Source organism: Citrus clementina, unplaced genomic scaffold, assembly GCF_000493195.1.
Source record: "Citrus clementina cultivar Clemenules unplaced genomic scaffold, Citrus_clementina_v1.0 scaffold_3, whole genome shotgun sequence".
Taxonomy (NCBI): domain Eukaryota; kingdom Viridiplantae; phylum Streptophyta; class Magnoliopsida; order Sapindales; family Rutaceae; genus Citrus; species Citrus x clementina.
In genome coordinates this window covers 25,449,790-25,475,572 of record NW_006262339.1, presented here as the reverse complement: position 1 = coordinate 25,475,572, position 25,783 = coordinate 25,449,790, and the positions used below count along the sequence as shown (strand labels likewise).

At 34.3% G+C, this 25,783-nt stretch overlaps 5 protein-coding genes and 1 pseudogene across 7 annotated transcripts; all 6 read right to left on the bottom strand.

Annotated features, from left to right (window-relative positions):
• Nucleotides 1-267: 267 nt before the first annotated feature.
• LOC18046248 (thioredoxin-like fold domain-containing protein MRL7L, chloroplastic) lies at nt 268-3,350 on the bottom strand. The gene is made up of 6 exons (XM_006441956.2): nt 3,257-3,350; nt 2,689-2,898; nt 2,008-2,552; nt 981-1,062; nt 790-901; nt 268-697 (listed from the first exon to the last, which is right to left on the bottom strand). The coding sequence occupies exons 2-6, from the start codon at nt 2,875-2,877 to the stop codon at nt 564-566; spliced, it is 1,062 nt and encodes a 353-aa protein (XP_006442019.2). The 5' UTR covers nt 2,878-2,898; nt 3,257-3,350; the 3' UTR covers nt 268-563.
• Nucleotides 3,351-4,532: 1,182 nt separating this feature from the next.
• LOC18046247 (F-box/LRR-repeat protein At4g14103) lies at nt 4,533-6,966 on the bottom strand. Its single transcript, XM_006441955.2, is given in 5 exon segments — nt 4,533-4,808; nt 4,810-4,953; nt 5,197-5,361; nt 5,572-6,533; nt 6,873-6,966. Coding segments are annotated over 4 exon segments (1,275 nt in total). The 5' UTR covers nt 6,514-6,533; nt 6,873-6,966; the 3' UTR covers nt 4,533-4,784.
• Nucleotides 6,967-8,874: 1,908 nt separating this feature from the next.
• On the bottom strand, nt 8,875-11,826 carry LOC112099767 (annotated as a pseudogene).
• On the bottom strand, nt 11,786-14,049 carry LOC18046246 (F-box/FBD/LRR-repeat protein At5g22700). Its single transcript, XM_006441953.2, has 4 exons — nt 13,937-14,049; nt 12,652-13,613; nt 12,271-12,435; nt 11,786-12,200 (listed from the first exon to the last, which is right to left on the bottom strand). The coding sequence occupies exons 2-4, from the start codon at nt 13,591-13,593 to the stop codon at nt 11,922-11,924; spliced, it is 1,386 nt and encodes a 461-aa protein (XP_006442016.1). The 5' UTR covers nt 13,594-13,613; nt 13,937-14,049; the 3' UTR covers nt 11,786-11,921.
• Nucleotides 14,050-14,292: 243 nt separating this feature from the next.
• LOC18046245 (poly(ADP-ribose) glycohydrolase 1) lies at nt 14,293-19,627 on the bottom strand. 2 transcript variants are annotated; one of them, XM_006441951.2, is made up of 11 exons: nt 19,322-19,627; nt 18,556-18,747; nt 17,963-18,066; nt 16,764-16,968; nt 16,559-16,663; nt 16,189-16,307; nt 15,882-16,025; nt 15,402-15,540; nt 15,036-15,221; nt 14,694-14,756; nt 14,293-14,569 (listed from the first exon to the last, which is right to left on the bottom strand). In XM_006441951.2, exons 1-11 carry the CDS (start codon nt 19,565-19,567, stop codon nt 14,411-14,413), a joined length of 1,662 nt encoding a protein of 553 aa, XP_006442014.1. In that variant the 5' UTR covers nt 19,568-19,627; the 3' UTR covers nt 14,293-14,410. The 2 variants fall into 2 exon arrangements, with proteins under 2 accessions (XP_006442014.1, XP_024045576.1); XM_024189808.1 differs by having other exon boundaries at nt 18,556-18,760; nt 19,322-19,407.
• A 2,287-nt stretch (nt 19,628-21,914) lies between these two features.
• LOC18046244 (4-hydroxy-tetrahydrodipicolinate reductase 1, chloroplastic) lies at nt 21,915-25,729 on the bottom strand. 2 transcript variants are annotated; one of them, XM_006441949.2, is made up of 9 exons: nt 25,623-25,729; nt 25,283-25,519; nt 24,523-24,760; nt 23,927-24,060; nt 23,761-23,835; nt 23,579-23,680; nt 22,734-22,843; nt 22,523-22,610; nt 21,915-22,171 (listed from the first exon to the last, which is right to left on the bottom strand). In XM_006441949.2, exons 2-9 carry the CDS (start codon nt 25,514-25,516, stop codon nt 22,103-22,105), a joined length of 1,050 nt encoding a protein of 349 aa, XP_006442012.1. In that variant the 5' UTR covers nt 25,517-25,519; nt 25,623-25,729; the 3' UTR covers nt 21,915-22,102. The 2 variants fall into 2 exon arrangements, with proteins under 2 accessions (XP_006442012.1, XP_024045259.1); XM_024189491.1 differs by lacking the exon at nt 25,623-25,729 and having other exon boundaries at nt 25,283-25,614.
• Nucleotides 25,730-25,783: the final 54 nt, after the last annotated feature.

The window sequence follows — 25,783 nt, the reverse complement described above, 5'->3', positions numbered from 1 at the left end:
CTGCGGGTGGGTTTTTGTAAAAAAATTAAAACCCGCTGCGGGTTGCGGGTGGGTTTGGTAATTTAAATTTTGTGCGGGTTTGAGTTTGGTAATGGCAAACCCGCTGCGGGCGGTGCCCATTGCCATCCCTAATCGAGACCAAGAAGTCACCAATCTCATCAACTTTGATTTTAGCCCATGTCCCTGGAAAGAGAATAAATGCATGGCGGGGAAATCCACAAAGATCTTAAACGTCTTTCTTCACAAGTTCTTGATTAGGATGCTTATCTCAGAGGCGTGAGAAAACACAAGTCCTCTGTTAGTTCTTGTCCAGAAAGTGCTTAAAATTTATCATATACGGACATACCCCGTAATTGCCATGAATTTGGATATCGATAGAATACAAACAGGATTTAAGTTAGATTAAGAAACAAAATAACTTCACCCAGGACAGCATGCATAATACATACTATTTTTTTGAATTGCAGTGAATCTAAGCTATACATTAGTTCCCGTGTATATGTTAAATCTCAATTCATTTATGACATCCACTACATCATGAAGAAAGCAGATCTGTTTTACTTTTAGCTTGGATTGGTGATGGCAACAGATGGGATCATTTCTTGGCTACTCTCAATGCTACTCAAACAATCTGGCTTGGCAGCTCCATAATAGAAGAACGCCATTATCTTTGACAACTCATCTGCAGTTCTTGTTGCTGAAGAACACACACATAAACAAGGCAAGATCAAAAACATTACTCCCTTCAAAATAATAAGAGGCAGCTTTTTCTTCGGTTAAGAAAATTACCTTTCTCCCGGTACAAGATTTTCCCAGCTTTAGTGAATATAACCTCTGGGAAGACAGACACTTGAAGAGCAGAAACTAAGTCATGCTCAACGTTAGCATCAACTGCAACACACTGTGTAATACAATAATTTCATATCAGAAACAATCACCATTATGAGCAAAAACAAATAAGCATTGAATTTCTTACTTACTCGTGGCGAAGGCAGCCTACAATTCCATATGATGTGCACTGCTTTTTCCAGTTCATCCCGAATTCTTTCATTTTCCTTTGGCCTGCAAACAATCGAATTGATGTGGATTATAACAAAGCAGAGCAACTAATTGTTAATATACAAGAGATGCAAGTATTAAAATGTAACCTGTAGATTATGAATCAGTAAATTACAATGGTTTACGTGTATGATCCATGATTCACAGCAAAATTTTCTCAATTCAGAATATCAAAAATTTTGAATTCTGTCCTCCAGTTTTTTGCCATGATAAGCATAGAATTAGTAAAATGATAAACCTTTAGAACCGAGAATAACCATTCCATGGAGCTCTAAGATCAATAGGGATGAAGGTACATGAAACTTCATTCAACAGCACGTTTAACGGGTCATAATACAGTTATTTTTAGAACGCATCACATTAACTAGACTGGTGGAAATTCAGTGGAATTTGATTTTAGTAGTAGACAAACTCAAAATCTCCAGAAGCAATGTTTTCATGTTGGAAACTCTATAGAGATTTCGACAAGACCTTCTCTTAGATAATGCAGAGCAGCGGACCTTTCTGGAGGACAAGCATGAAGCATTATATTCTTCAGAGACCTACAATGCTTGACCATCTTTTACAGAATGACTTATGATTCAATAATCACAAAAAATCATCTGACATTAAGCAATGACCTGGATTCAATAGAAAAAGACTAAGCAGAACTTTTGAATAGTGGTCAGAAAACAAATATATAGGAGTATTATTGGCAGATCACAAACTAAATTGACTTCATGGATCAGCACACTGAAAGCAATACTAAGAAGCAACTACAATGAAATCTGCCACTACGCATGAAATCAGCCAAGTGAATAACACCATCTCGTCTTGTGCATAAAAAAAATCAGCCATGAATGACAACATGTCCATTCAATTCAAATTAAGGCACTAATTGGAAGGAGTGCAAATTGAATAATACACATACACATATAACAGTAAGCCAAAAGAGAGAGAGAAACTAACCTTTTATAGCGATTATGTACGAGAACAATTAGAGGACTGATGTCTTTGAAAACAGCCTCTTCCCATTCTGCAGTCTTGATGTCTTTGATAGGACGTATGTAATTATCATCTTGCCACACAATTTCATTCTCACTATCGTAATTCTCATCATCTTCATCTTTCTTGACATTCTTGATAGTTATCTTGTCAAAAAATTGACTGAGACTGAAACCCCACCCATCTGCATCTTCAGGCCAATCAGGATCATCTTCCTCCATAACAAGAGGATAATCAGCCAGAAGCTTCTGCATCTTTTTCTTCTTTTCAATAGGGTCAGACTCCTCCTCAACATCAGGACATTGAGCAATGACTTCTCTAATCTTTCTCCTCCATTCACGTCTCTCTTCAGGATCCATCAACGGGTCATCCTCCACATCCATTTTTCTAGAGGAATCATCATCGTCGTCGTCCTCATCATCTGTGTCACTTGATTCTCCTCCTCCTCCTCTCTTTCCTAGTTTCTCTACCAAAGATCTTACTATTATATTTCTTCTAAAACTAACAGCCTGGTTTTTTCAAACACAATTAGCTTCTACATATAAATATACATACATACACACACGTTTATGCAAAGAAAACATTTGAAAACTTTTAAAACTAACATATCCTCCACATGACTTGAACTGCTAAAATAAAACACACCTGCAAAGGCAACTTGACAATGTTTGATGAGAAGGCGGAACACTCCATCCTTGATGATGAAACCCAGCTGCTGCTTCGTTCTTCATTAGGACGAGAAACTTTAACAGAATTCAAAGGAAAAGATTTTAATCTATTGCCCTTCAATGGTGAATTTAAGCACTCGAAAGTCATTGTATGTTGTAGGGCCATTTTTCAACCCCGTATCTGACTCTGCAAAATTAAATTTATAATTCAAATATCTGTAAATGTATAAATGAAGAATAACAGAACTGCAAAAAAAAAAATTCCAACTACAAAAATACCCCCTAATTAATTAAAAGAAAAAGTTAATGAGAGAACTGCAAAGCAAAAAAAAGGGCCTTTTTCTTTTAACATGGGTATTAAATAATGAAGAATTCAAGTTAAATGTGATAAATTTTCAATGTCATGAAAGGACTAGCAATTGAAATCACTGAAGATGAAGAAGTATTGAAGTAATGGTTTGTTGAAAAAGATTTATATGCACAGTAATTAAAAACAGCCAAAAGAAACAAAACTGGGTTAATGAGTTGATTGTGCAAGTACTGACCAGTGATTGTTTGATTTTAATGCCCAAATATGTTTCTTCTTCCCCCTCCTCTTCCTCTTCTTGTGCTTCTGGTTCAGCTTAAACCCTCCGCTAAACCCAGAGCTCTCAAATGGATAAGATGAGCGAGCACATTTCGATTTTTATATGTCAAGGGTGAATATTTACAAAACAGTCCTCATAGTTCTCTAAATATTCAAAATAAACTAATTGTTTGCAAATCCTCACTAAATCGTCACAATTGAAATACTTAATACAAAAGGCCATTGGTTTTGTGAGCGGGATTTGAATATTAAATCTTTTGTACCACTGAATAGATTTCCACTCATAAAAGTTCATAAAGAGTTAAAAATATAAAAGTTGTTCACCAATAAAATTACCTAGTAATAAAAAAAATAAACTAAATAATCTTTTTGCATGTAAAACAATTTCTCTAATTTATATGCGAAACAAAAGTTCTGTTGTTAAAATCAAAAAAGAAATCTTATTTTGGTTTATTTATTTCCTTTCCTAACCAAAGGAGTAAAATAATTATATTATTATGCATTTGCCGATACATTTTTTCATCTTTACTCCTTGTCTTTCCTCTAAATGTAATCTTTTTTGTTTCATAATTCAGAACAAAATGTAACATTTAGTAGGGTACCATTGAGTTATTGGGCATGTAGCAAATTCGATCTTTGGGCTGTATGTTTTGCGAGAGTAAAAATATTTTTGGGGCTTCATTTTATTGCTTGTTTTATATATAAATATAAATATATATATATATATATATATATATATATATATATATATATTAAAATACAAAATATTGGCTTTAGGATGAATGTTTTACTTGTTGCTTTATTAACTAAGATTTTTGGTAGATTAGTTCAAAAGTATCCTGAAATCTATAGCTTGTTTCATCGGTGCAGAATTTTACATGACACGTCTAGTTTTTATTAGTCATGACTAATTGACACAAAAATCTATAAAATTAAAATAAGTCAAAATTTCAATGATACAGTTTTCAAATTTTGACTTTAAAATGTTTTAAATATCAATGTTGAGTCTTTCGTTAGAGATTTTCTTCTGTCTCTATTTTGGTAAGCTATTTTCAATGTAGTTAGTAATTATTAACTGGAAAAAAAAAGTTCCATTTCTAAATGTGAGACGAAAATTTTAGTCCATGCCATGAGACTCAAATATTCAATAAACCGATATATCCTTCCTAGGCAAAACCATTAAAAAAAACAATAATCATAGAAGCTGCAAAAAGATCTTTTTTTGGGGGGGGGGGGGGGAGTAGCACAGTAAACAATGCATTTACATTACAAAAGAAATCCTATTTTTATCATCTACAATAGAGTTCTGATGCAAATCACCTGCAAGTTTTACAACATCACCCAACCAAAATCACCAATACAAAATCACCGATTCGCTCAATCCCCATACTTTCCACGAAGTTCAACCTCACAAGTCTTTGAGCCTCTTGGAAACATTAACAATTCCTTGCAAAGTTCATTGGAAGATTCTCCAACATATCTAAAGATCATTTTATCCAAAACTCCACAATTCTTCAATAAATACTTTACTGGTTCTAATGGATCATCATCCCCATACAGAATTTCAATCTTCTTGACATTAAACTGCAAACAATAGGGCACGAACTGTGGTTCTATCCACCCAGCTTCCACGTAGTATTCAGGGCCATTTACGTCCTGATTATAAAGAAAATAAATATAAAAACAACTTAAATATCCTTTATTCAAAAGTTCATCAAATCCTCCCCATACAGAATTTCAATCTTCTTGACATTAAACTGCAAACAATAGGGCACGAACTGTGGTTCTATCCACCCAGCTTCCACGTAGTATTCAGGGCCATTTACGTCCTGATTATAAAGAAAATAAATATAAAAACAACTTAAATATCCTTTATTCAAAAGTTCATCAAATCCTCACCATTATCAAGACGAAAGATTCCAAGTTAGGCGAACAATTGAAGATGATCGGAAGAATCCACCACCCATATTCTCGAATCCTCACCTCCAAAAAAGACAAGTTGGAAAATGTGGGAAGGAAATATTGATGAGCATCATATAAATGCCGATACGCTTCACCAAGAGCCTTTCATTGAGAAAAAGACAATAATTAAAAATTCTAGCAGCTACTAACTTGAGGAATTGAAACTGTTTCATCAATGAGTTTCAAAATAACTTTTAATACACACGACCAGAAAAATAAGTAACATAATCAGAGTAAAAACAAAAAGTAGAGGAAGTAAGAAGAGTATTAAAGTTTAAAATATGCACAACATAAAGCAGACAGAGAACATACGTATATGGTGCCACAAGATAAGTACAAAGACTTAAGATTCGTGAGCTTTTTGAGAAGCTGTAGTGCATGATCAGCTCGAACCGGATCACTACGCACACGCGAATAGTCAATATCAAGGCGTGCATCACATAATGAATGTAACTCATAGACCAGATAAGATACCAATGTGCCATCATTAACATGGAGGTGTTCAAGTTTTGGAGCCTCAATCGTAGCCTGGTGCTCATTAGCAAAGACAATAGGTCCCCCTATCATCAAGTTTAACCTCTTTAGAGTTTGAGACGAAATGCTAATATCGGCGTCCCAATCAAAATTTAGCGAGTAGTCAATTGACAAATCTTCAAGTACAGGACAAATAGAAAAGTCAGGCATGTTGGGCTTATATATTTCAACATGAAATTTCTTGACCCTTGGAAAACATATCCCAGAGGAAGGACTCTTGAATACAAAATCTGTTTCTAGTTTCAAAATTTCAAGTGTTTCAGAATTGTAGATGCAGTCAGGTAGCTCAACAGGCTCGTAACCCTCTTCAAATGGATCGTCAACCGGAAGATTAACTTCGATCTCATGAACATTTCGCATAATTGCAAGTGCAACCCAGAATTTCAGACGAGACAAATACCTGGGCTTCTTCTGACAATGAAGGGAAAACTTGCTAATGCTTACTGAGTTGGACAGAAGCATCCTGTCGACAAAATTCTCAAACCTCGTCAACGCACCATTATCTGAAGTACCATCACGTCTGTAGCATAACTTGTCATTGAACATAAGATTGGGAAGAGAAGCCCAAACAAGCTTCCATCTTGAAGATAAAATGCTAGTTCGAACAGCATCTTCTGTGGACAGAAATGAAAGAATATGGCAAAGGATCGAATCCGGCATACAACTTATCCTATCTTTTTTATTTATCTTACCAACTTTACGTGATTTTGAGTTATTCATCGTGAAAGTTATCAACCAACCTGAAAGATGTAATAAACACAGTGTTAAAGCCGAAAAGGAAGCATTTTTCAGTTAGATTAATAATGGGTCTTTCGTGAAACTCATATTGATAGTTAAGAAAGCTGCAGAGCTTAACAACAATTGAGAATACACAACGTGGGATCCTACGATTTAAACTCTTCCATCCCATATAATAATAAATCAATTAAAATTTTATTCTATCCATCACTGTTGTTCAAAGTAAAGATAATACTCAAGTATGCTAAAAGCTAAATAAAAAATTAAAAGTTATTTTGCCAGTATCCATTTATGAATATGGTGCCGGTGGAGAGTAGAAGGAGAGAAAAAAGATTACTTACTCTATTTTCACGGAAGGCTAGGCCGCAGGCGACGACGAGCCGGTCTCTGGCTGCGACGGGTTTCAAAATTTCCTTCAATTTGATTTTTTTCCTTTTTCCAGAAATTTTAGGGAGGGGTTTACCGTTTACATTTAGTGGATCTATTCATCCACGTGGGATCCAACGGCTGGATGCAACGGTGATATCGTATCACCGTTGCACCGTAGCCGGACCCCTAATTAGGAGAAAGCTACGGCGCAACGGTGATACGGTATCACCGTTGCATCCCACTGGATCCATTCATCCACGTGAATCCAACGGCTGGATGCAACGGTGATACGGTATCACCGTTGCACCGTAGCCGGACCCCTAATTAGGAGAAAGCTACAGTGCATCGTTGCACCCAGCCGTTGGATCCCATTGGATCCATTCATCCACGTGGATCCAACGGTGATACGGTATCACCGTTGCACCATAGCCGTTGGATCCCACTGGATCCATTCATTCACGTGGATCCAACGGCTGGATGCAACGGTGATACCGTTGCACTGTAGCCGGACCCCTAATTAGGAGAAAGCTACGGTGCAACGGTGATACGGTATCACCGTTGGATCCCACTGGATTCATTCATCCACGTAGATCCAACGGCTGGATGCAACGGTGATACCGTATCACCGTTGCACCGTAGCCGGACCCTACTAATTACTATTAATTCTTTTTATAGATTTCTTTTTTGGGTAATTTTTAAAAACCTCTCTTGAGGTTTGGACTTGTTGCAAGTAGATGGCGAGAATTGATTTATTTGTAAAAAACCCCCTACCGTTAGTTAATTTTAACATTGACCGTTAGTTGACCGTGCAAAGACAATATTACCCTTAACAATAGTTTATAAACGAAAATAACTAAAAAAAAACTAAAATTATTAGTTATTTTACCATCTTTAAATTATTGATATTTTCTTAAAGTTCCTATAAAAAAGATAAAATTAAAAAATTAAAAAATCCTCTTTAAATTATTGATATTTTCTTAAAATTCCTACAAGAAAGATAAAATTAAAAATTTAAAAATGAAATAGTCATAATCTTTACCTATGATATTGTAAATTTTTGGAATTGACAAGGATAAAATTGTTAAAAAATAGGGTTTGTGCTTTTCGCGCCAATAATTTTAGTTTTTTTTTAGTTATTTTCGTTTATAAACTATTGTTAAGGGTAATATTGTCTTTGCACGGTCAACTAATGGTCAATGTTAAAATTAGCTGACGGTAGAGGGTTTTTTACAAATAAACCAATTCTCGCCATCTACTTGCAACAAACCCAAACCTCAGGAGAGGTTTTTAAAAATTACCCTTTCTTTTTTGTCTTAATAAGTAAGTTATCCGGTGTGGGCAGCCTTACAATTGCAAATTAAACACGGTGAATACGATTTCAACAATTGCATATACTATATACTAAGGGTGCATTTAACACACCTTATCATGTTATGTTGTATTACATTATTTTAATATAAATATATTATATTATTCTGTATTTAATTAGTATTATTTTATAATAATATTGTATAACTTTTGATGCTATATTTTATTGTATTAATTTTTAATTATATTATATTGTACTAACTTCTTTAGTTTAATTTATATAATATATTTAGAAAATATTTAAAAGAATTTTAAATATAAAACTTTTAAATTTTAGAAAATTTAACATTATTTTTTAATATAATTATTAAAAAATAAAATTAATGTCACTTAAGATATATTTATTTCAACATTTATTAAAAAATAAACACGCTGATGACACTCCAATTCTGTTAACATTAATAAATTTAAATACTAAAAATTAAATTGATGATTTTTCCCTTCATTAGTTGATCTATAATTCTTGGAGAGCATTAATTTTTTTATATACGGGCGTGGTTTTTTTTTTTTTTTTTTTTTTGAAATGACAATAACGGTCTTTTATTTATATACAAATTTTATTGAGAAAAGATGACAATAATGGTCTTTTTCTAAACAAAATTCTAAACTCAAATTTAATTACTGATAACGTTGCACAGCAATTTACATGTTTAATTTACATATGTAACTGTTAAAAAATTTGCATGTTTCATGTACACAATCTTTATTTGTATTAGACAAGTTATGGGAAGCTAAGGATGGGAGGAGCCAAGCAAAGAAGCCAAGATCGGTTCGTCCATTCAATTTTTGGGAAGAGTACTCCACCGTTATACTCCAAAGGTCCCGACCGTCCATTCATGCGACAGAATCCACTGCGCAATCTGCACCACCAGATCATCAATTCATATGAGAATGTGATGCGATATGCGTGTCCAAGATTCAGAAAGAACAGGAGCAAACAATACGTGGAAGACCTAGATGCAGCGTGGAGGATTCATAATGATAATACATTCACAAGTGCTGATGATGGAAGGATTGGAACGAGTACCTGATCTAAGTTCTGCAATGCCTCGATGCCAAATGTGTAGTATAAAACGAAAGGTCGCAATGCCTAAATCAAAGAGAAACAGGAAATGAGCGACAAGAGAAGATGTTCCTCTGCTTTATTTCAAACAAATAATAACAATATCTCCACATTAATATATAAAACCCTTGAGAGATCCTCCATTCACACGCTAGAAACTTCCAACACAATTACTTATGGTCCAACAACATTTCCACCGGAGAGAAGATATGCTTCGTGCAATTAAGTTGTGTGTGTGTGAGCGTCTGTGTAGCAACTTTTAACAGTATTCAGATGAGAATAACTACCTGAGAAGCAGCAAGCCACTAAATTATAGTCTTTAGTTCAGGATCACCCCTGAAAGCACAACATCCCCAATTCCCAGTAGCAATCCCTGGCAAATCTTTACTATCCCAATGCTGAATACTCTTCCCATCAGAATTTTTGAGTGCTGGCTGATTTACATAAGCTCCTTGATTTGTTTCAACAGTAAATAAGGAAGCTTCATTGAACTATATTACAAAGAAAATTTAGTCTTCTGAGAATTACAAACGCTTCAAATAATAATGCATCAGAAAGAATCTTTTTGACATTCTGATATATGATTTTAACGATTATATTACCAGACAAAAAGTTCAAGAAAACAATTTGCACCTCGAGATGATTCCTCGATATGTGGTCATTTTCATCTGGATAAAGATGAGCTTCATGAAGTCCTTTGCCTTGAAATAAACCCTTGTACTGGCAATATTTTATTGATCAATGAACCCACAGAAGGCCTTATTTGTCTCCCTATCAAGAGAAACAAGTTGAGCGAAGACAATCACTAACCCCCCCCCCCCAAAAAAAAAAAACAACCAAAAATGACGTTAATTTTGATTAACTAGTCCATGGAACAACAACGCCTTATTATACTATATATATCCTAGGCCGCAAAATATAGAATAAAGCCACTGGCTGATCTTTGTAAGATCATTCCATATTTGTAGATCAGTGATAGGACAAGACTATGAGCAGTACAGCAACCTATTAAATTCATGTCATAGAAATCCAGATGAAGATTTGAAAATGATTATCCCTTTGAACTACATTAAGCAAACACATTTATTTTCTAATAGTTCTCAGTGTTCTCGAGGTTCTCCAAAGCAAATTTTACACACCGAAGAAGGTATTTTAATGCATATTGTTTCATCCCAGGCCAGCATAATGCATCTATAGCAATGATCCTGGTTTTACGTCTTCCAAAACTGTCAAAATGCTTTTTGTCTGCAGGATCACCCGCAAAACGAAATGACGAAGTATACCTACACAACTTCAAGATGATATTATAATCAGAAATCAACCACAGCATAAGTCAAGGCATGTACATAAAAGAAATACATAAAGTTAGATTCAGCAACCTATTGTGTATCTATGTCCCCAGTGACTCAAGTCTTGGATTTTCTGATTTACTGCATTAGACTCACCCCTTGTAATCACAGAATCTTTCAGCACCAACTATTTCTATAGCCTCGTTATCACCCATGGAAGCCAAGAAAAGCATCCCAGCAATTAACTCCGGATTGATCATGAAACGAATCTCTTCCTAGATAAAATGGCATTGACAACAAATAAAATTAGGATTTAAATATTTTATGTTGAGTGATATTTCAAGACCCTAATGATCCACATGACATAGGCAAAGGGAAATAAGGAAAGCAATTTAAATGAGAAGGCATTCATGCAGAAGTAACAAATACATGGAACAATATATTTAAGAATAGGTGAAGGAAAAGACCTAATTTAAGTATGGACCACTAAGGAAGTCACAGTGAAATTGTTAACAAAAAATATTACGTGCACACAGCCCCTATGAAGAGCACCACGCCCAATATATTTGTTTGCAAAATCTACTTCAAGAGCATCAGCGGATTGATCTTCTATGAAGCCTACACTACGAACCTACAAATACAAAATTTTCTTATCTACAGCAGAAGTATGACATTAGATAAATTGAATTCAACTTTTACAGTAGCAAATATTTAAATTTAAATTGAATTACCTCAAAAGCACAGAGAGGCAGCACGGATTTGCTCCAAAAGTCAGCTTCAAGATAAGACGTGAATAAAGGATGGCTAAAAAAATCATACTAGTCATGCCTAATTGACACAAAAATTTATAAAATTAAAATAAGTCGAAATTTCTGTGATACAGATTTTCAATTTTGACTTAAAATGTTTTAAATATCAATGTTAAGTGTTTCGTCAGAGATTTTCTTCTGTCTCTAGTTTGGTAAGCTATTTTCAATGTAGTTAGAGATTATCAACTGAAAAAAAAAAAAAAGAAGGTTTCATTTCTAAATGTGAGACGAAAATTTTAGTCCATGCCATGAGACTCAAATATTCAATAAAATGATATATCCTTTTTAGGCAAAACCGTTAAAAAAATTAATAGAAGCTTCAAAAAGATTTTTTTAGGGAAAAAAAAGAAAAAAAATGGCACAGTAAACAATGCATTTACATTACAAAAGAAATCATATTTTTATCATCTACAATAGAGTTCTGATGCAAATCACCAGCAATTTTTACAGCATCACCCGACCAAAATCACCAATTCAAAATAACCAAGTCGCTCAATCCCTATACTTTCCATGAAATTCAACCTCACAAGTCTTTGAACCTCTTGGAAACATTAATAATTCCTTGCAAAGTTCATTGGAAGATTCTCCAACATATCTAAAGATCATTCTATCCAAAACTCCACAATTCTTCAATAAATACTTGACTGGTTCCAATGGATCATCATCGTGATACAGAATTTCAATCTTCTTGACATTAAACTGCAAACAGTAGGGCACGAACTGCGGTTCTATCCACTCAACTTCTACATCGTCTTCAGGGTCATCTGTGGCCTGATTACAAAGAAATAAATATAAAAACAACTTAAATACCCTTTATTTAAATAGTTTATCACATCCTCACCATCATCCAGACAAAAGTTTCCAAGTTAGGCGAACAACTGAAGATGATCGGAAGAATCCACCCTCCATATTCTCGAGTCCTCACTTCCAAGAAAGACAAGTTGGAAAATGTGGGAAGGAAATATTGACGAGCATCATACAAATACTGATAGGCTTCACCAAGTGCCTTTCATTGAGACAAAGACAATAATTAAAATTTCTAGCGACTATTAACTTGAGGAATTGAAATTGTTCCACCAATGAGTTCCAAAATAACTTTTATTACACATTACCAGAAAAATATGTAACTATGTAACATAATCATATTAAAAACAAAAAAGAGGAAGTAAGAAGAATATTAAAGTTTAAAATATGCATAACATAAAGCAGACAGATAACTTACATATATGGTGCCATCACATAAGTATAGAGACTGAAGATTTGAGAGCTTTTTGAGAAGCTGTAGTGCACGATCAGCTTGACTCGGATGATCACGTTCCCCTGAATAGTTAATCTCAATGTGTGCATCACATAATGAATGTACTTCATGGACCAGATAAGATACCAATGTATGATCTTTAATGAAGAGATGTTCTAGTTTTGGAGCCTCAATCATAACCTGGTGCTCATTACTGAAACCCATATATCTCTCTATCAACAAGTTTAACCTCTTTATAGTTTGAGACGAAATACTAATATTGGCCTTCCAATCATTAGTTAGCAAGTATGCAACAATTGACAAATCTTCAAGTACAGGACAGATAGAAAAGTCAGGCATGTTGGGCTTATGTATTTCAACATGAAATTTCTTGACCCTTGGAAAACAAATCCCAGAGGAAGGGCTCTTGTATAGAAAATCTGTTTCTAGTTTCAAAATTTCAAGTGTTTCAGAATTGTAGATGCAGTCAGGTAGCTCAGCAGGCTTGTAACCCTCTTCAAATGGATTGCCAAACGGAAGATAAACTTCAATCTCACGAACATTTCGCATAATTGCAAGTGCAACCCAAAATTTCAAACAAGACAAATACCTAAGCTTCCGACAATGAAGGGAAAACTTGTTAATGTTTACCGAGTTGGACAAAAGCATCCTGTTGACAAAATTCTCAAACCTAGTCAACCGATTATTAACTGAAGTACCACCACTTCTGTAGCAAAACTTGTCGTCGAACACAAGATTGGGAAGAGAAGTCCAAACCAGCTTCCATCTTGATGATAAAATGCTAGTTTGAACAGCAGGTTCTGTGGGCAGAAATGAGAGAATATGGCAAAGGATTGAATCGGGCATCCGACTAATCCTATCTCTTTTATTTAACTTACCCACTTTACGTGATTTTGATTTATTCATCGTGAAAGTTATCAACCAACCTGAAATATATATTAAACACAGTGTTAAAGCTGAGAAGAAAGCATTTTTTCAGTTAGGTTAATAATGGGTCTTTCATAAAACTCATATTGATAGTTAGCAAAACTGTCAGAAATTTAACAACAACAGAGAAAAGATCCTATAATTTATACTCTTCCATCCCCTGTAATAATAAATCAATAAAAATTTTATTCTTTCCATTACTGATGTTCAGGTAAAGAGAATACTCAAGTCTGCCAAAAGGGGGAAAATTTTTTATTTTGCCAATATCCGTGTATGAATCTGGTGCCAGTAGAGAGTAGAAGGAGAGCAAAAGATTACTTACTCTATTTTCACGGAAGGCTAGGCCGCCGGAGGCGACGAGCCGGTCTGTGGCTGCAACGGGTTTCACAATTTCTTTCGATTTGATTTTTTTCCTTTCTTCAGAAATTTTTGTGAGGAAGTTACATTTTGAGTATTTACTATTTAGTATTTACCAATTACTATTAATTTTTTTATTCGTTTTTTTAATGACTTGTGAGTAAGTTATTTGGTGAGGGCAGGCCTACCGTTGCAAATTAAATACAGTGAACAAGATTGCGACAATTGTATGCATCAACCGGAATTAACCAGTTGGGTTCACGAATCCTACTCGAACCAAACCAAAAATATTTATATATTTCATTTCGTAAGGTCGTTGAAATCTGATGCTGGGAAAATACTACGAATCTTATTGGTTATTAAAAGGCTTAACAAAATAACCTATTTTACCTATATAACTGTTAACAATTTGCGTGTTGCATGATTCATGTATACAATCTTAATTTGTATTTGACAATTCATGGGAAGTTAAGGATGGAAGAAGCCAAGCAAAGAAGCCAAGATCGGTTCGTCCATTCAATCTTTGGGATGAGTACTCCACCATCATATTCCAAAGGTCTCCGACTGTCCATTCATGCGACAGAATCCACTGCGTAATCTGCAAAACAAGATCATCAACTCGGATGAGAATGTGATGCGATATGCGCACCCAAGATTCGGAAATAGCAGGAGCAAACAATACAGGAAGACCAGGATGCACCGTGGAGGATTGGTATGAGTACCTGATCTAGGTTTTGCAATGCATCGATGCCAAATGTGTAGTATAAAATGAAAGGTCTCGATGCCTGAATCAAGTCACAACAAGAAATGAGCGACAGGAGAACATGTTTCTCTATTATTATTTCAAATAAATAATAGTATCTCCACATTAATATATTAAACCCTTGAGAAATCCTAAGTTCACATGTTACAAACTTCCAACACAATTACTTTTGGTCCAACAGCATCTCCACCCGAGAGAAGATATGCATCGTGCGATTTAGTTGTGTGCGTGCAAGCATTTGTACAGCAACTTTTAACAGTATTCAAATGAAATTCATGGCAGACTTATGCAGAATAACTACCTGAGAAGCAGCAAGCCACTGAATTATAGCCTTTAGTTCAGGATCACCGCCGAAAGCACCACATCCCCAGTTCCCAGTAGCAATCCCTGGCAAATCTTTACCCTCCCCATCAGAATTTCCAAGTGCTGGTAGACTTACAGAAGCTCCTTGATTTGTTTCAACAGTAGTTGAGGAAGCCTCATTTAACTATTTTACAAAGAAAATTTAGTCTTCTGAGTTAAGGGGTTAAGAAGAAGTTCAAATTATTCTAAATTACAAACACTTCAAATAATACTGCATCAGAAATCAGCCTTTTGACATTCTGATATACGATTTTCAATTAACCATTGTATCACCAGACAAAAAATTCAAGAAAATAATTTGCACCTCGAGATGATTCCTTGATGTGTGGTCATTCTCATCTGGATAAAGATGAGCTTCATGAAGTCCTTTGACTTGAAATAAACCCTTGTATTGGCAATATTTTGATTGATCAATGAACCCACAGAAGGCCTTATTTGTCTCCCTGTCAAGAGAAACAAGTTGAGTGAAGACAATCTCTAACATCAAAAACGCCCCTGGTGCAAAAAAAAATGTCAACTTTGATTAACTAATCCATGGAACCACAAAGCCTTATTATACTTATATATCCCTGGCTGCAAAATACAGAATAAAGCCACTGGCTGATCTTTGTAAGATCATTCCGTATTTGTGGATCAGTGATAGGACAAGACTACGAGAGTACAGCAACCTATTAAATTCTTGTAATAGAAATCCAGATGAAGATTTCCATTTGAACTACATTAAGTGTACATGTCTATTCTCTAATAGGTGTACTTGAGGCGTTCCAAAGCAAATTTTACATACCGAAGAAGGTATTTTAGTGCATATTGTTTCATCCCAGGGCTGCATAATGCATCAATAGCAACGATCCTGGTTATACGTCTTCCAAAACTGTCAAAATGCCTTTTGTCTGCATGATCACCCGCAAAACGAAATGACGATGCATACCTACACAACTTCAAGACGATATTATAATCAGAAATCAACCACAGCATAAGTCAAGTCATGTACATAAAAGAAATACATAAAATTAGGTTCAGCAACGTATTGTGTATCTATGTCCCCAATGACTCAAAGTCCTGGATTTTCGGATTTACTGCCTTAGACTCACCCCTTATAATCACAGAATCGTTCAGCACCAACTATTTCTATAGCCTCGTTATCTGCCATGGAAGGCAAGAAAAGCATCCCAGCAATTAATTCTGGATTGATCATGAAACGAATCTCTTCCTACATAAAGTGGCATTGACAACAAATAAAATTAGGATTTAAATATTCTATGTTGAGTGATATTTCAAGAAGCTAATGATCCACATGACGTAGGCGGAGGGAAATAAGGAAAGCAATTTAAATGAGAAGGCATTCATGCAGAAGTAACACAAACAGGGAACAATATATTTAAGAATAGGCGATAAAAAATACCTAATTTAAGTATGAACCACTAAGGAAGTCACAGTAAAATTGTTAACAAAAAATAGTACCTGCAAACAGCCCCTATGAAGAGCACCACCCCCAATATATTTGTTTGCAAAATCTACTTCAAGAGCATTGGCGGATTGATCTTCTATGAAGCCTAGACTATGAACCTACAAATACAAAATTTTCTTATCTACAGCAGAAATATGACATTAGATAAATTGAATTCAACTTTTACAGTAGCAAATATTTAAATTTAAATTGAATTACCTCAAAAGCACAGAGGGGCAGCACAGATTTGCTCCAAAAATCAGCTTCAGGATAAGACGTGAATAAAGGATGGCGGTCCTGAGGAAGAACTTTCCGCTCAAAAGAGACAAAGCCAACAGGCATGCAGGAGCATATCCTCTTGAAATAATGTACAATGCACTTTAATTTATTTTCCTGCTTTTGACTATAACCTTCATATAGACTCCTGAAGAATGCAATTGACGTGATTAATGTAGTGGGTTCAGGAAAACATAGAAATTTGTATATGACATTTACTATTATAAAAAATAAAATAAAATAAAAAATAAAAGCAAAGAAAAGAAAATAGAAGAAGTAGAAAATTGATTTCATGGATAAAACCAGAAAATCATGCAATCAGATCAACCATAAAAGGAACATAGTAATTACTGCACTAACCGTTTATGCTAATTAATAGCAATAGGTCACAATGAGACATTAAAACAATCAGCTCAGGTTTTGCATTTAAGGAACCCTTTGCGCATGCATCATTCAGATTTCCCCTAGCTGTCAAGATACCTAGAAGCATCCAAGCCTCCACTACAGCAACTATTTGGGGAAAATAGTGACACACATACTTCATTTTGGAAGCACAAGAGATATTGTTGCTACAAGATATTTCTCTTAGTCTATGTGGTCTAGAGGCTCCTAAAAGTTTGCTTTCTTACACGACAATGTTTACTGCATCCAGGTTTGCCCTCAACAAAAAATTTATTTGAGATCATGTCTAGCAAAATACAGCCAAATTGTCTTTTCCTTCCAATTGTTACCAGCAATCACTAGTAGGAAGAACAAAAGCAAGTTCAGTCTTTCACTAAAAGCAACGATTTAACACAATCCTACTGACAGAAGTGCATATATCTACAAAGACGGAAAAAAAAAATATTATCACTCTCTCGCCAAGAAACACCGAAAACCAAACTTGCCAATTCATTGATTAAGCAAGCTTGAATCTTCCTATTTATTTATTTGAAATGATGCATAACAATGATACTAACACAGTTGCAATTACTTTCAAACTTTGGTTCCCAGTGTGAGAAGTTTTAGACATAACGCAATGCAAAGCTAAACAAGTAGAAACAAGAATCATATTGCAATACCCTACCTCATTATGATTTTTCTACCATGGATGAATAAAACAGTTCAAAGGTCCACAGAATATAGCTTAAGAGGTCACATACGCAAACAATTCATCAAAGTTGATGGTCGGAAGATGATTTGCACCTCTATTACTGGCTGGGAACAAGCAAAAGAAAGCACATGCAAGAAGAGCAGCAATCAATTCCTGAAAAGCAACATTGATGCTATCAGAAATTATTGAGTATTTAAGCAGGGAAAAAATAAATGTGTGAGAGAGAGAGAGAGAGAGATTGAAAGAGAAGAGAGAATTAGTTGTGAATCTACGGAGGTGGGTCATCTTTCGTGTCCCATCATTATAATTTTTAGAGATTGTACCACATCCAGCATCCTGTCCAATAGTACCAATTTCTGATTCTTCTCTAATTTATTGATAAGTAAGTTGCTGTTCAAGCCACTCACAGGCTATCAACAGTACAAAAAAGGGGAACAAAAAAAAAGAACCATCTCTAGCTAGCCATGCGAGCAGATCACATCATATTAAAATCATTTTAATCTTCAGCACAGCTAAAATAGGTTACCCTGTGGGTCATTGTTCCTCATCTATTTTAACATAAATGGCACATAAGAATTTTATAAATCCTGCAAACATGGGGGATATAAGGCCTTACTACTGACCAACTAAACACATGGATACCTGGCTAAGGAACACCATGCCTCCTTCTTGTGAACCCAATAAGTGGAGACCAGTTTTGAAGCCATATTTACCAAGAATATCATCCGCATTTTGATAGTGACTTTCCAACAGAGCGGGCAACTGCAAGAGAAGATTTGCCAGTGCTGGGAGAACCTCTCCAAACCACTCTGCCGCCTCTGCCCGGGAAATCAGCTGCATAAATCCTCTTAATTAAGCGTCAATGATATTTACATCTTTATGGTAATTGTGAGAGTAGGCACATTTACTAAATAGCAGTATTTTACTAAAAGTAATGAAATCAATAAAGAGACTCAAGCTGTCCTTAACATTCCCTCAGTTTAAATTTGCAGTCGATCAAATTGATCAAATACATCTGAGAGGGAAAGAAACACACTAGAAAGTAAGAAACAACTCAGGGTATTGTTTTCACTGTTGAGCTTCTACTTAATTCTGAAAGCGCAGCAGCTACAGTGTATGCAGACACTGATTTGTATTTAACGGATAATTTTTAAATTGAGAGCTAGTGATTTCATTCCACACCAACTGCAGATTACTAGGCTGGAGCTCACGAGCACAGCAAACAATCTTTCTTCATGTAGTAATAAACAAGCAAATGGTTTCTTATTTCTAGTTCTACAATCAAGTGAAAGCCATGCCTATTAAACCGAAACACTCAAGTTTCAACTTCAGAACCAAAATACAAACACAGAGACTTCAACGAACTGACAAAAAACACGCAAAACCAGATGATATTAAGAGCTTTTACCTCATCGAAGAAGAGGGCGTAACCCTCAGAAGCAAAAGGGGCGAGAGGTTGAAGGAGAGAGAGCGAGCTTCTCATATCACGAATTGCAACAAATAAAACTTCCCCAGAATTGACCCCGCTGTGATCAGGCCCTTGCGCCATTTCTTTCAGTGCTTCCACCACTTTTGATGGCCAAAACAGATTCTTCGATCGAACCAGCACCGGTAAGTACGCTAGTATTGACTTCAAATCTTCTCTGCTCTCCATCGTTTTGCTTGAATTGAACGAAACCAAGTCACCAAGCTGAGCGGAAGTTCGAAGATCAAAGTTGCTCTTGAAGTTGGGATGTAAACTGGGCCGGGTCGGTCATCGGAACTTGGTTGTGGTAAGTGGTTTCGGCCCACTAAAACTTGGGCAAGTTCGCTAGTTTAACTTTATACAAGAACGAATTGAGCTTCTAACACCCCTTTAAATATCTTTTAAAACCCCGTATCATATATGTTTACGATTTTAACCTTAGAAATAATTTTATAAAACAAAAGGTGACCTTTGCAAAACCCATTTTCATTCATCGACAACGATAAATGCTTTCCTTTGAGTCTTAATTAATAGTAGAACAAGTGTCGGAACTTTAAATTATGAACAATCCAAAAGCAATAAAAATTTTAATAATTCACGCAATAAAATATATTGAATTTAAAAAGTTCACTTGAAGAATGAATGTTAAAATTCATTCTAGAGAGAGAAAGTCAACATCTTATGGAATTTTGTTAAGAAATAAGAAGGAAGGATAGTGATTTAGAAGTGCACAAATGAATTTATATATTTTGATAGGAAATCTAAACCAAAATAAAAATACTGTATGAGAAAGTTTATAGAGAGGGGAAATTAATATGTTTAGCGGGAGAGATTTAAGATTGGCTTTTTCTTTTTTAATAAATAAGTATGAAGGAATATTTAAAAGTAAAGTGGAAAAAGGGGTTTATAAGATTTTCGAAGGGTGGAAATGGCATCACTCTAAAAGGAAAAAGTTATAAATTAAAAATGTAAAAATTATTTCAAATAGTCTCGCCCTATCCGAAAATTAAAATAAAAAAGACAAAAAATTATGGATTTTGCTTTAAATATAAATTAAAAATATTTATACGCAAACTCAAAATGAATTGTGATACTTATCCTTTTCAAATTTAAAGATCTTACACTTAACCTCATTATGGTAGCAATGGACCTTTTAAGTCATTTTACAATAAAAAGCTCATTTTACCCCTAATTAATTTAATTTATTTTTGCAAATAGCAAACATCTGTAAAAATGCTTTTTTTTTTATGTAATATGATAATATCGTTTGTAATAAGTTAAGTTAATTACCTAATCTATATTTTTGTATTTAGAATTTTGGTATAAACATAAGCTATTTGTATACTGAATTTTCTTTTGAAGTTTTATTCCATAATAAGATAATTTAATGTTATTCCATTTTCATCTCATCATGGATTATATATTAATCTTATTTTTATATTTTTCAGTTTTTAAGCTAAGAAAATATGAAAATAAAAATAAATAAAACTTACTTAAATTAGGTAATTAACTCAATTTATTAAATACAACATTGCTCATAACACATATATAATGTTTCATTTTGATAGATGATTACGGTTTATAAAATAACTTAAATTATTAGTGTAAGGGATTTAAGTGTACCATTTTTTAATTTGAAGGGGGTAAATGTCATGGCCCATTTTAGTTTGGATATAAAGGGGAATCTATAATTTTTCCAACAAAAAAAAAAGGATTGAAAGTTTAAATTAAATTAAATTTTTTATTTTCATAATATTATAATAAAAATTAATAAGGTTTGATTTAAGTATTATATTGTCTTCTTGTGAAGACATCATCAATTTAGAACCACAGTTGCACTATAGCTGAGTCTCAATCTTATTACATTTTCTCAAAAATTGTAAGATTATCTTTGAGTAAATTGAAATTTATATATAACTTTACAGAAGTAAAACTAAAAAATAAACAATAATGAATTTTCGGAATACCTTTCTTTAAAAAAAAAAGATATTAAAATCAAGAAAAAAATAATGAATTTTTTAGAATATCTTTGTTTGGCTTCATTTGTAGCTTAAAAATCACATAACCATAGTGCCATATATAGCCTAAACCCATACAATTACCGCATAGTTTTGAGTTCTATCAATAATTCGATAAAAAATAAGAAAATATATAAAGAATAATTTTATTGTAAGAGAAAGATTTTTACAAGAAAGAAGATAGAAGACTCTATTACTTGATGATTCTAAAATTTTATTACTTGATGATCCAACACACTAATAAAGAGTCCTTTTTATAAGCAGAATCTCCTTTTATTATTTATCCCATAAAAACTCTTTTTTGTTCATATGTTGGCAATAAATTATCAAAATATTTTTTTTTCAATTTCACACTTATTATATGTTTACATGTCTATAATTAATTGATGTAAAATTATTTTATATCACATGTAACATCTATCAATGAAATTAAAAAAGTCAATGTTTATTTTTTTTTTTTGCCATAAATAATGATATCTATATGCATGCACAAAAATATTTAACAATGGCAACGAAAAGTGGGGCTTCAACTCATAACTAGTCTGTCATGTTCTCATGAATTAGCAGTAAAAGTATATGACAACAAAATATTGCGAGGCCAAAGTTACTAATCCAAAATTGCATTGCACGTTTCATCATAATCCCAAAAATGTTGAGCGAAGAATGTACTAAATACTAATACAAGGAACATAGCTAAAACAAAATTTTAACGCATGTTTCCCTCTCGCAAGACATCTATCATGTTGTAGATACGCTTGTCTGCCTTCAACTGAACCTGTTTTTACGCAACGATTTGCATGAAAATATTGAGTAAGAAGCAATCACACAACAAGAAATTCAAGACGAAACAACTTGAGATCATAAAGGTCGATGTTTGGATGTTTACAGAAGTAAGAAGATCATAAGCAATTTTGCAATTTTAATTTCGGTCAGACTATCGAGTTAATTTGTTGTCATCGAATGATAAGGATACTATAAAAGCAAAGTTATGGCACGGTCAAATTAAGCATGCGCATAAATGATAATGATTATAACTATATCAATATTCACATAATGAAAGGTTATATTATCATTGGAAGCAACGGAATAAGAGCAAATAAAATGTGAGATGTGAAAGTATTAGCACCTTCTTAGAAAGGAAAAGCACAGCATCAACAGTCCCCTCTGCGTAAATTGATCTCCCACAAACATTATGCTGAAATTCAAAAGAAACTCTGCGAAGAGAGAAAAAGACAGAAAAAAAAGAAGTCATTTATGATTAAAATCTAACAAAGAAGAAAATGAAAATATATACCGGACAAAAATGAGGGGGAACAAACTAGGATGCCTGGGATTACGTTTGATCAGGTGATGTCAAATGGTACATATGGAATGCATGACCAGGTAAATGCTCCTCTGGAACTCCCACCATCTCAAGTTGTTGCTTGGGATCCCGAATCATTTGTATCTGATGAATACGGCAGGAAGATTATGGATTATGAAACCAACAGAGGAAATAAAAAATTATTGTTAGAAAGATAACAAAGCTGTGGCCGGTAGACAGACATCGGAAATTGACAAAACTAACTTAAAATAGGCATTTTCTTCAACCAAGAAAGAGTTATCCAACAGAGTTCAATATACTTTTAAAATGACAATGTTTCTAATTGATAATTTGACATACACAAAAGCACATTCATTCACAAGATGGATTAATGCCAAAACAAATTAGACATTATAAAACCAGCCAAAACAATTTAGACGTTCTAAAACCAGCAAGGTCTACCAAGCCGATAGCAGTCTAAAGCTTCCTTTGGGAGCGCTGTGGCAGTGCAGCACTCCCGAATAGAGCTTAAGATTCAGATTAGAATCTACCAATCAATAGAACATCAAAATAGCTAATCTATTCACTCTTCGTTAAGTTGACAATCACTGACATGCGTGCACACCAAACATATGAGCCAAAAGCATGGCTGTCAACATCTATGCCTGAATACACTTAAACGAAACAAACAAATACCCAAGTCTATATCCCTGTTATGTGGCATTCATACAAAACTTATGCATTATTTCATTTTTATCACATTATGATTATTATATTCACAATATTTCAATATGTAGGAATCCTGAATAACAAATAGCAAAGCCTAAAGATAACATATGAAAGATTCAAAGACAACAGCTTAAACGCCCTTGAACACACCTGATCCATATCAAAAGACACCCCCAGTTTCTGAAAGCATGAGATAACAGCTTTGGCAGTTCCAGATGTGTCCAATTTACCAGCTTGATGGGACTCCAACACCTAAGAACAAAAATGCATCATCTATTATTATTATTATAGCATCAGATAAACCCTAAGAAGAAATTAGGAAACAAAAGTACCTGCAAAGAATACCCGGAGAAGGCTCCAGGAAATTGCTCAGCCATTATTTCCATAGCTGCAAGGAATGCCACAACCTATCAAATCAACACACTATTAGGATATTTATACAACCAATCAAATGTGTTTAAGTTTTATTTTCGATTAAAGTTGTACAATTCATATTACTTGTTTTCCCATTTGTGGGGATATCACAGCATAAACATTTGAATTTTCTATTGTCTCATGCAATCTGACCCTGTCTCCACCAGTGGTTCCCATAACAAAGGGCACTCCAACTTTGGAATATAGCTCTGCATTACCTACATTATTTGCAACCTCATTAAATTAAAAAAATATGGAGCAAGGCAAATGCAGCAGAGGAAGCATTCTGCTGCACCTTAGCAATTCAATGAGGGCTGAATTATCCACTATGTATTATCTTAAAGGTCCGGTAGAAAGTTATAAAATAAACAAGGTCAACGGTCCTAATACTACTGATAAGTCAGAATGACAACTTATAATTAGAGCATTTGAGTAGGAACTTAAATAATTAAGAAGAGAAACTTGGGACAGTGGCTTTGCTCCTTTTTTCGAACACAATTTATTCAGTATTCACCATCTCTCTAGGCAAAAGATTCTAGTAATTTCTCACTTGAAACATCTTAAAAAAGGAAAAATAATTGCTCCTATCACCAAAATACCAGTATTTATTTGCCCGAATATAATTTTCAAATTTAAGATGCATTTTTCTTTTTCAAATGACAAACACTACAATTGCTTACCATTCACAGCAGCAGGCACAGTATAGTCCACAACGATCATGTTTGGGTATTTATCAAAGACAGATGCAAGTACACTTTCCCTATCAGAAAGACCATGAACCTGGATCTCTTTCCCGCACACTTCCACCTTTTGCCCAGATTCCTCTTCTGTGCCAAATGATACAGGAACCAGCTCAAGTCCTGCAGCATCTGCAGCCTTGATAACAGCCTTCCCCATTTTTCCAGTACAACTATTTACCTATAATGGATATGAAATTATAAAGCATGAGGTGTATCATCAACACATACAATATATACACTATTGCTCATCATAGAAAGCTAAACTAACATAATAATTATTAAATAAATAAACTTCATTACCATCCTTGTACAAGTGCAAAAAGTTCAATTAAAATCAAATAACACTTAAACAGGTAGAAGCAAGACAATGCAGCTACAAAGGGCAAGCAATATATGATTAGCATCAGAACCAAGGAGCCACAGCTTCATGTCCATTATCATAGAAAAAAACATATCTGTTAACTCTAGTTAGTTCCCCTCCGGGTCACTAAGCAACATCACTAAAACTTGGCTAATTCAGTCAATTCAAGCCATCCAACATCAATTCAATGATCTTTTTTCCCCCTCCAAAAAAAGAAAAAGAAATGATTATTAAAACATTCTTTTATTACCCCAATTGTAAGATTGAAGTCACAAATTTTAAAATTCATCGCATACCAAAAGAAAATAAAAGCAGTAGAAGGTTAATATGAGATAATACCATGATGGGAATATGCAAATTTTTGGACATGGGTGTTTCCAAATGTTCTTTAGTTGATGCTCCTGTTGCTGACATTGACAGAACCGGTGGCACCAAAGATCTTTTTCTCGAGAAAGCAACATTCCCATTACCACTATTACTACTCTGTCTGTTGATTCTGCTGCTTCCAGTAAACAAATCCAACTTATGCAGTTGCAAAGTGTTGTTGGTTGGAGCTTTGAGCAAAGATGCCATTATCTGTTCCACATAAAAAAGCCATATCACATCCCTCCCCGTCAACTAGAAAGGATTATAAAAAGCTGAGATTTTTACAGTGGAAGATCAAATTTTGATTACATACCTTGAGAAAGAAAGAGAATTCTGTAAAGGGTTTGTAATAAGAATGATTAAAAAAATACAAAATCGGCTGCTAGTTTTAAACGGTGGCTGGCTAGTAAAGACTAAAAAGGAGGAAGCAAATTAACCAAAAAGAAAACCCTCTCTTTTTCCCGAGCCCGACCC

Excerpts from the sequence above, each read along its gene's own strand:
- LOC18046248 (XM_006441956.2), bottom strand. The coding sequence starts at position 2,877 with ATGGCCCTACAACATACAATGACTTTCGAGTGCTTAAATTCACCATTG. Across the intron at positions 1,063-2,007 it reads GTACATAATCGCTATAAAAG|GCCAAAGGAAAATGAAAGAA; the intron begins GTTAGTTTCTCT and ends GATTGTTTGCAG. Across the intron at positions 698-789 it reads AATCTTGTACCGGGAGAAAG|CAACAAGAACTGCAGATGAG; the intron begins GTAATTTTCTTA and ends TGTGTTCTTCAG.
- LOC18046246 (XM_006441953.2), bottom strand. The coding sequence starts at position 13,593 with ATGAATAAATCAAAATCACGTAAAGTGGGTAAGTTAAATAAAAGAGAT. Across the intron at positions 12,436-12,651 it reads TATGTGATGGCACCATATAT|GCACTTGGTGAAGCCTATCA; the intron begins GTAAGTTATCTG and ends TCTCAATGAAAG. Across the intron at positions 12,201-12,270 it reads AAACTTTTGTCTGGATGATG|GCCACAGATGACCCTGAAGA; the intron begins GTGAGGATGTGA and ends CTTTGTAATCAG.
- LOC18046245 (XM_006441951.2), bottom strand. The coding sequence starts at position 19,567 with ATGGAGAGCAGAGAAGATTTGAAGTCAATACTAGCGTACTTACCGGTG. Across the intron at positions 16,026-16,188 it reads CGATTCTGTGATTATAAGGG|GTATGCATCGTCATTTCGTT; the intron begins GTGAGTCTAAGG and ends GAAGTTGTGTAG. Across the intron at positions 15,222-15,401 it reads CATCAAGGAATCATCTCGAG|TTAAATGAGGCTTCCTCAAC; the intron begins GTGCAAATTATT and ends TTTGTAAAATAG.
- LOC18046244 (XM_006441949.2), bottom strand. The coding sequence starts at position 25,516 with ATGGCATCTTTGCTCAAAGCTCCAACCAACAACACTTTGCAACTGCAT. Across the intron at positions 24,761-25,282 it reads ATTTGCATATTCCCATCATG|GTAAATAGTTGTACTGGAAA; the intron begins GTATTATCTCAT and ends TATCCATTATAG. Across the intron at positions 24,061-24,522 it reads TGTGCCTGCTGCTGTGAATG|GTAATGCAGAGCTATATTCC; the intron begins GTAAGCAATTGT and ends CAAATAATGTAG.